This window comes from Nansenia antarctica (genome assembly GCF_963989245.1).
Source record: "Nansenia antarctica genome assembly, chromosome: 16".
Lineage (NCBI taxonomy): Eukaryota > Metazoa > Chordata > Actinopteri > Argentiniformes > Microstomatidae > Nansenia > Nansenia antarctica.
The window spans coordinates 28,556,241-28,566,240 of NC_137686.1; the positions used below are offsets into that span (position 1 = coordinate 28,556,241).

General features: G+C 45.9%; 2 protein-coding genes across 2 annotated transcripts in view; one reads left to right on the top strand and one right to left on the bottom strand.

Annotated features, from left to right (window-relative positions):
* Nucleotides 1-4,290, bottom strand: part of psen2 (presenilin 2) — a gene marked incomplete at its 5' end in the record, with an annotated part of 13,709 nt that extends 9,419 nt beyond the window's left edge. The window contains 5 exon segments of the mRNA XM_080546769.1: nt 1,074-1,141; nt 2,637-2,778; nt 3,575-3,727; nt 3,729-3,844; nt 4,159-4,290. Of these exon segments, the coding sequence (XP_080402895.1) occupies nt 1,074-1,141; nt 2,637-2,778; nt 3,575-3,727; nt 3,729-3,844; nt 4,159-4,290 (611 nt within the window).
* The window catches only part of dpy30 (dpy-30 histone methyltransferase complex regulatory subunit), a 439,880-nt gene that overhangs the window by 15,640 nt on the left and 414,240 nt on the right, over nt 1-10,000 (top strand). The window lies entirely within an intron of this gene.

The window sequence follows — 10,000 nt, forward strand, 5'->3', positions numbered from 1 at the left end:
TGAGTTAACCAAGCAGCCTCACACCTAACGCTAGCTTCGAACTAGTCATAGCAATATGTGCGGGGCAAAAATAATCTATTGCCTCTAAAATCATCACGAACAGAACGGCGGAGGTACGGGTAAGCAGGGCTCATGTCGGTGTCATCAAAGGTAAGAGTTGGTTTTCTTTAACTCAGCTGATGCATTACCTTGCTGTCGGTTTACCGAATGCTCCATCTGACTGTCACACTGTGATTTTACTTGTGTAAACAGTTAATGAGTAACGTTAGCCTGTTTTGTGCGTGTACTCTCATGTAGGCCTACTTCGTATTGATGAGCTGATAATCTTTCATTATGTGTGTGTGTGTGTGGGTGTATGTATGTATGTGTGTATGTATGTATGTGACTGTCAGTCACAAGTTTATATTCTACGGATGTTGTTCAGTGCTGTATGCGCGTTCCCGGTTCCATGAGTAGCCTAGCCTCTACTCTTGTGTACTTCATATTCGATGAGCTGATGATCTTTCTGTGTGTGTGTGTGTGTGTGTGTGTGTGTGTGTGTCATGCGCGTTCCGCATGTTCCGCTGCAGCTGTAGGATATCTTGGTATTTGATCACCTTCTATATAAAATCACACTGCTCGGCTTTAATGACTTAACCGCTATTTTTTAAAAATGTGCCACCCTCTAGTTTTGGTGAAATTACGTCTTTGTTTCGAGCGCCAGTGCGTGTTTTATGCACGTGCACGCGGAAAAAAAATCATGCACGAACACTGAACACCCCGCCACTAATGTGGAAATTCCTGGAGGAAACACTGCAAGTTGTACCTCGTTGTCAAGGTGACTAATCAGGCTTTCCAACAATATAAAATACAATACCAATTGGTATTATTAAAGGGGAGGAAGAATTGACTGAAATAATGTTTCCGAACTTTTTTTGAGGAGTTTAGTTCCAGGGGATGATGTGTCTGTCTTAAATACCTCCCTGGGGAAACAAGGCATGGTTATTATAGTTCCCCTCCCTCCCCCCCTCCCTCCCCCCCTCCCTCCCTCCCCCCCTCCCTCCCCCCCTCCCCCCCTCCCCCTTAGTACTCACCCCAGGTACATGAAGCTGAACCAGAAGAGCAGCATGAGAGAGGACAGGATGAGCCATCCATGGATGAACTGGAACACACACACACACACACACACACAAGAAAAGAGGATATTACATACCTGGGCTCCATCTTAGAGGCAAATCTTTCCGGAGATAAAATGGCAGCAAAAGTAATCAAAAAAGTGAACCATAGAACTAGATTCTTGTACAGGATATCCTCACTTGTCAGTAAAAACACACTGAGGACCCTCAGGAGCATCCATCAGGAGCTCTCATTCAATGTCACTTCGACTATGCCGTAACATCATGGTACTATAGAACCACAAAGGCCCATAAAACAAGACTCCAGACAGCCCAAAATAAACTGGTTAGGCTTCTGCTAGGCCTCAACCCTAGGACACATCTAACCGCTGCTCATTTTTTGAGCCTTGATTGGCTACGAGTAGTTGACAGAGTGCAGCAGCTTGCACTGGGCCTGGTCTTCAAGATACGCTACACCACAAAGACACCCAAGTACCTGTCAACATACTTCCAAAAAGTGAACAACGTCCACACATACAACACCAGAGGAAGCTCCACGAACCACGTTCAACCGCGTTGCACCACAAACAAGGGGTTAAACTCGTTTGCAAACTATGCAGTAAAAATGTGGAACGCCCTTCCTATAATCTTAAAGGAGTGCAAAACACTGCCCACCTTCAAAACCACTCTCAAAAAACATTTACAGGAGGCTGCAATCCGTAACTGGACCCTCTAAATCAAAAATCAGATTAAAAGACCCGAACTACCCACTGTACATACTTTGTGTTTTGTCCCCCGCCCCCACCTGTGGTGTATGTCCCCACCTGTCCTACCCGCTGTACATACCTTATGTTTTGTTGTATTGTTCTTCCCATGATGGATGTATGTTTATCTTGTAGATAGTAATAGTTATTTGTCTGTATTATCTTGTAGATAGTACTAGTTTTTTTGTCTGTCTTACATGTAACGATGAATTGAGAATCAAGGACCCCAATTGAAATAAGCCAGTGGCTTTCTTGGGTTTTTATCCTATTAGGTGACCTTGTATGCAATATGTACTTTCATGTACCTACTTCTGCAAATCTTCTAATAAAGTTTTCAATCAATCAATCAAAAACACACACACACACACACACAGAGATACACAGATACACACACACACACATTAATTAATTAATTAATTAATTTTTGCCATTTAGCAGACGCTTTTATCCAAAGCGACTTACAATTACGAATTACAGGGACATTCCCCCTGGAGTAACTGAGAGACACGCACACACACAGAGATACACACACACACACACACACAGATACACACACACACACACACACACACACACAGATACACACACACACACACACACACATACCGTTAGGTTAGCTACAAGTGTGTGTGTGTGTATGTATCTGTGTGTGTGTGTGTGTGTCTCTCTGCATGCATGTGTGTGTGTGTGTGTGTGTGTGTGTGTGTGTGTGTCTCTCTGCATGCATGTGTGTGTGTGTGTGTGTGTGTGTGTGTGTGTGTAGGCCCAGGTCTACCACCTTGTAGCAGCGGTACTTGTAGAGGACGACCAGGAAGATCGTCATGACGACGATGACGCTGATCATGATGATGGTGTTCAGGACGGAGTTCAGCAGGCGCCGGCCCACCGAGTCCGTGTCCTCAGAGAAGGGTGTGTAGATGCTGCTCTCTCACACACACACACACACACACACACACACACACACACACACACATGCACGCAGACATACACACCCACACAGGCATGCAGAAACACACACACAAAGTTGATGCATCATTATAGACCTCCAATAAGACAACCACAACAACAACATCAACAACAACAACGACAACATCAACCACAACAACATCAACCACAACAACATCAACCACAACAACCACAACAACAACAATTGCATTGCATTTGAAATGCTCTTACTGTAACGCCGAATCAAATTCCTATATGTGTATGCTTAATGTGTATGCCTAATGGCAATAAACGTTATCTCATCTCTCATTACACTATGTGCAATATGACAACCCTAGTCGTCTATCTGCACAGTATAGTATAGTGGATAGTGTACATAGCCTTTATTTTATGTAAACCAGCTCCTTCCCTTCTTGTGTTTTTTTTAAAGTGTTTTTTTAAAGTTTTTTTTTTCTTTCCTAACACCAGGGGAGCCACCCCTCCTAAATTTCGTTGTTTGGTACCTGTACTATAGCAATGACAATAAAAGACCATTCATTCATTCATTCATTCATTCATTCATTCATCTCATCTCATCTCATCAACAACCACAACCACAACTCCAACAACCACAACAACCACAACAACCACAACAACAACAACCACAACAACAACAACCACAACAACAATAACCACAACAACAATAACAACAACAACAAACACAACAATAACAACAACAACAACAACCACAACAACAACAACCACAACAACAACCACAACAACAACACTCACAGTTGCCCGCCGTTCTTCTCGGTGTAGAAGCTGACAGATTTGATGGTCGCCACGACGACCACCATGCAGAGCGTGACGGGGATGAAGAGCATGATGACGTGTCTGGCTCCGTACTTCAGAGTCAGTTCCTCTTCCTCCTCCTCCTCCTCCTCCCCCCCCCGGGCCCGGCGCCCCCCTCTGGCGCTCGGTGGTACTGTGGTCCGGCCCTCCCCCTCCCCCTCCCCCTGCGGCCGGGTCTGATGGGTCTGCTGGGGGAGGAGAGGGGCGACGCTGAGGGACACACACACACACACACACAGTCAGATAGACACACACACACAAACACACCTCCACCCCCTCCCCACCCCTCCACCTACCTCCACCCCCTCCCCACCCCTCCCCTACCTCCACCCCCTCCCCACCCCTCCACCTACCTCCACCCCCTCCCCACCCCTCCACCTACCTCCACCGCCTCCCCACCCCTCCACCTACCTCCACCCCCTCCCCACCCCTCCACCTACCTCCACCCCCTCCCCACCCCTCCACCTACCTCCACCCCCTCCCCTACCTCCACCCCCTCCCCTACCTCCACCCCCTCCACCTACCCGTTTGGGCTCCATGTCAGTGGGCGGGGGCTGGGGGGGGTCTGGCTGGTAGCAGGGCAGGGGGGGCACCTCAGAGGGAACCAGGGCCGTGCGCTCGTTATACGAGTCTTCCTCGCTGTCCGACGTGTTCATGGGTGTCGGGGGGCGGGGGGGGGGGATGTCCAGGGAGACACACCGAGAGGCACAGACCTGCAAATACCCACACATCATCATCATCATCACCATCATCATCACCATCATCCACCCCCTCTCTCTCTCTCCCCCCCTCTCTCTCTCCGTCTCTCTCTCTCTCCCCCTCTCTCTCTCTGTCTCTCTCTCTCTGTCTCTCTCTCTCTCTCTCTCTCTCTGTCTCTCTCTCTCTCCCCCTCTCTCTCTCTGTCTCTCTCTCTCTCTCTCTCTCTCTCTCTCTCCCCCTCTCTGTCTCTCTCTCTGTCTCTCTCTCTCTCTCTCCCCCTCTCTCTCCCCCCCTCCCCCTCTCTCTCCCCCTCTCTTCTCTCTCTCTCTCTTCTCTTCTCTCTCTCTCTCTCTCTCTCTCTCTCTCTCTCTCTCTCTCTCTCTCTCTCTCTCTCTCTCTGTCTCTGTCTCTAGATACAGTTGTTGATGTTGATCGGGTAGTTGGGAGATTCATCTTCAAAAGTCAAAACACAGATTGATTCACAAAGTAGCCAGCTAGCCGACAGACGAGACGTGGGAGGGAAGTTAGCCGACTAGCTGGTCAGTGTCCCGAAGCCCTAACCCCCTAACCCCCTAACCCTAATCAGGTCTCTCAGGACTCACCGGGAGGCAGCAGAGGTACCGGGAGGCTGTCCGGAGCTTCGGTCCACCGGAGAAGCAGCAGGGTGAGGCTAGCAGGCTTTGGGTCAGGGTACACCCAGGGTTAGCTTGCAGCTCTCAGACAGAACAGACACTGGGACGAAAACACGGAAGTGTTTCTCAGTCAGCTGACTACGCCCGGACCACGTGACCGTCACGGTGTCTCTGATCATGTGACTAATAAATATATATAAATGAATAACTAGTTATATATATAAATGTAGTTTAATACATAAATAAATCTAGTTTACTGACTGTCCTGCTGCTGGGTTATGTTATGTTCTTCATCATCATTTAAATACAGGATTAATAAACAATTAACAACACTTCGTAACAGGGTTAGGGTAATAAACGATGAATAAACGAATGGCACAATAAAAAAAAAAGACGGTTGAGTTCCAATATACCTGGGTTACTACGAACACTTTGCTCGGCTGCCCTCGAACAGGCGGTACAGGACCTTGGCCGCAAGGACAAACAGAGCTCAGCTTCTACCCCAGGGCCATCCAGGCCCTGAACACAGCAAAGACCTAGGTTCTGGGCCCTGGACAGTCTGGACGGATTGATGGCAGCTGCTGGATTGAAAAAATCAGGTGTAGTGCTGAGGCACAAATGTGTACATTTCAAGCCTGCAAACTGCGACACTTTAAATGAATGTGCAATAACACTATGTGCAATATGACAACCCTAGTCGTTTTATCTGTACAGTATAGTATAGTGGATAGTGTACATAGCCTTTATTTATGTAAACCAGCTCCTTTCCCTTCTTTTTCTTTTTTCTTTCCTAGCACCAGGGGAGCCCCTCCCAAATGTCGTTGTATGGTACCTGTACTATATCAATGACAATAAAGACCGTTCATTCATTCATTCATTCATTCATTCATTCATTCATTCATTCATTCATTCATTCATTCATTCATTCATATGGAGCTATTTTAGTGCCAGCAGAAATTGAATTGTATTTAGAGAAACTGAATTTGAAAACTGAATTGAATACAATTCAATCTGTCAAATACAATTCAATTTGTGCTGGCACTAAAATAGCTCTGTAGCAACACAAAAATAACTCACAAAAGATCAAACAAACACGAAGTCAGATGTAAACATGCATTACCCAAATAACTACCGCCATAAAAACCTGTACTTTTGCTGAAGACGCTCAATAGATAGTACTGTACTTTTATTCATGAAGTGTCCAGATAATAACCGATCCCCTTGGAGCCCATCCAAAGTAAGGATCAGCAGCTGTGTCTCGTCCGTTCTGGCAACGTTGTTTCCTTCCTCAGACATATATTTTTTTAACTCGACCATTTCTCCACTCACCTCTATTGTTAGACTGAAAATACTTCTGTAGGCGTGTAAGTTTGTATGTTTTCATTTTCACCCTTGCCTTTTCCCCCCATCCCACAGAAAAGTATTACAAAATGTGTCCAGAAGTGCTAGATTTAATATATTTAAGAGACAATGTAACAGAAACATGAGAAGTACATTCATTCTTAAAGTATATAAAGGTACCAACCTCCCAACCAACCTTCTTTGTGACCTGAATACAGCATTTAACTCTAAGTTAATCTCAGTTTCACTCATAATGCTCTTTTAACTGTGTGGTTACAGTACAGGGTCTCCCACGTGCCTCACATTTCTGCATATTCAATGAATATCCTGATGATGATTGGCTATGAAATATATAATAAACGTGTCCTTTAAAAACGGTTGCATCCACTGACTCAACCAATTGAGTACAGTTGATCTTTGAAAAGTTAAACAGACACACTTCAGAATCCTGTCTGATGTTTACAACATGAAGATGGAACCTGGGCACAACACATGGGGTGTGTTCGTAAAATTCACTCTGAGAGTGCCGGAGTGCACAGTGGGTTCAACATCAGAGTAATTTGATTGGACAAGAGGCATTCCATGAGTGCTGATCAGATTTCCAGAGCATATTTACGAACGCACCCATGGACTAACTCATTCATAGTAATACACCACAGACTGTATATCTCTCTCTCTCTCTGTTTCTCTCTCTCTCTTTCTCTCTCTCTCCCTCTCTCTCTCTCTCTCTCTCTCTCTCTCCCTCTCTCTCTTTCTCTCTCTCTCTCTCTCTCTCTCTCTCTCTCTCTCTCTCTCTCTCTCTCTCTCTCCTCTAACTGCAATGCCTGTAGAAGTCTGATATGCGGTCAGATTTATGTCATAAGTCTCACACACAGTCTGGCAAACAAAGAATCTCTGTTTGATCAAAACAAGCATTGGGATTGCACAAGAGGCATTTGCACCAACAAGGATTTCTAGTGAATGTCTCTAGTAAGCATTTGTAGAATGAGCTACATGACTACCCTACAAGCTCTGAGGGCCCCTTGGACAGATATGAGACATATGACTCTCCTCTATTGTAGCTATTGACCTATATAGGCGCTGCCTAAGATGCTGAGATTAATGGCTTCAAAGGCTTTCAAATGGAATCAAAGGCTTTTGACGGGAGAATAAAGTAGTGGTTAGTGCGAGTGAAAAGAATGAAATGATCGGGTCTCAGGTGAATGAAACAAGACCTGCAGCTGATTTACCCGAGCTCACCTGTCCGGACCTGATTCACGTCTCTGATCACACATCTCCCTTTATGTACCCACTGCCCATCTCCCTTTATGTACCCACTGCCCAGCTCCCTTTATGTACCCACTGCCCATCTCCCTTTATGTACCCACTGCCCATCTCCCTTTATGTACCCACTACCCATCTCCCTTTATGTACCCACTGCCCAGCTCCCTGTATGTACCCACTACCCATCTCCCTTTATGTACCCACTACCCATCTCCCTTTATGTACCCACTACCCAGCTCCCTTTATGTACCCACTGCCCATCTCCCTTTATGTACCCACTGCCCAGCTCCCTTTATGTACCCACTACCCATCTTCCTTTATGTACCCACTACCCATCTCCCTTTATGTACCCACTGCCCATCTCCCTTTATGTACCCACTACCCATCTCCCTTTATGTACCCACTGCCCATCTCCCTTTATGTACCCACTGCCCAGCGAAAAATATTGCCTGCCTATCACCGGATGTTGCCTATAAATTGAAAATATTACCAAGCAATTCTGGTGACTTTTGACGGGTGAATAACATGATGGTTAGTGTGACTGAAAAGTCTTGAATCCAGCACCGGTCACAACATTTACACAAAAAAAGACACCCGCTGACAGGGGTGCGAGCGCACCCCCACACCCTCCTTTCCTGCTTGGTGCCTGGTTCTGGAGAACAGTAAGCATTGTCTTCCAAGGTTTGTGTAAGAAAAACCTATCGGCACAGTTGCACCATAAAGTTGCACCATAAAACAGGCTTCGTTTATTGTAGCCTAGACGAGAGCGTCATGTCCTGCCTGTGACTGTGTGATCTTGCCTAATTCAATTCACTCAAATCTGCACTTGACAAGATAAAAGCTCAACATAGCTGGTTCCTCAGATCTACACGTTATTATCTTGAAGGCTGTGGTTATTTACACCTAATAATAAAGGAATGATAATAACTTTGATTATAAGATAATCAAACTTAGCTCATTTTATTTGAAAACTACATGTATATGTTACGGTACATGTGGGAATGCGGTACATGTGGGAAAACTAGGGTTAGGGTTAGGTGCTATGGTTAAGGTTAGGGTTAGGGGTAGGATTAGGGTTAGACATGCCAGCATGTACCAAGTCGACGTAGCGCCTAACCCTAACCCTAGTTTTCCCACATGTACCGTATTCCCACATGTACCGTAACATATATAAAGTTAAACAGAGTGTAAGGTCAGCATCCTGCTTCATTCATAAGAGCAACGCATCTAGGTACTTTGCTCTCCCGTCATGTCCACGCCCCTTTTTGGGTGATAGAAGTGGAGAAGTTTGACTGGCGGTCAATGGAAATGTCTGGTCTTTGATCAAATCAAATCAAATCAAATTTTATTTGTATAGCGCATTTCTTACAAGATGCAACTCAATGCGCTTCACACAATGAACATTTTCAGTCAATCAGTCAATCAATCAATCAATACTGACAGAGCCGTGAGCAGGCAAAAGTAAAAACCTGTACACTATGTAGCCAGGAAAATTCCCTTGCAGCCCTCTACACATAGAGCCAGTCTGCCTACCAGTACCCAGCGGTGGGCCCCCACACCCCCCCCCGGGGAGCCCCCGCCGCCCCACGCACCCAGCCCGCCCCACCACCAGCACACCCGGCCCAGCCAAGCAAGCACAGACCAAAGAGGCCCCGCACAAGGACGGCCAAGCAGGTGCCCCGGCGGCGGAACAGACCAGGCACACAGGGCAGCCGGGGGGCCCCAAGGGGAGGCCAAGGACCACCGGCACAAAGCAAGCAAGCAAGGGCAAAAAACCTGTACACCATGTATCCAGGAAAAGTTCCTTGCATATTATCGGCGTACACACTGTCCATAAATGTAGTGTTATATCTGCATCGTTCTGCATCCAGCATGGTCACAGGTCCTGCCAAAAGAGAATCTTAAGCACAGTTATGATGCAACAACACAATAAAGACAATAAAGATGACAGCAATACAACCTGATGGTGGTCCTGGTACACCCTTGTACCGGTTCCAATACTGCTCTAGGTGCTACTGGGAGCTGACAGTGCCTTTGCTACTTTAATCCGATAAAATAAGAAAACCGTAGTGCTTTTTAGATATTAGGAGCCCAAATCCGATGGCCAGTTAGGCAAACTATTATATAGTGTCGTTGCCGATCAATGATCGACGTCGTTATATAGAGAAAATTAATGATTAATTAATTAATACAAATAAAAAATTAATCGGATTAAAGTAGCAAAGACCACACATTTCCATTGACTGCCAGTCAAACTTCTACACTTCTGTCACCCAACAGGGGACGTGATCGTTCTGATGACAGGGAGATTACGTATAACTGCTCTGGAGACAGACTGAAAGGACACACATTGGACACCAGTTTGCCTAACTGGCCATCGGATTTGGGCATCTAATATCTAAAAAGCACTACTGTTTTCTTATTTTATCGG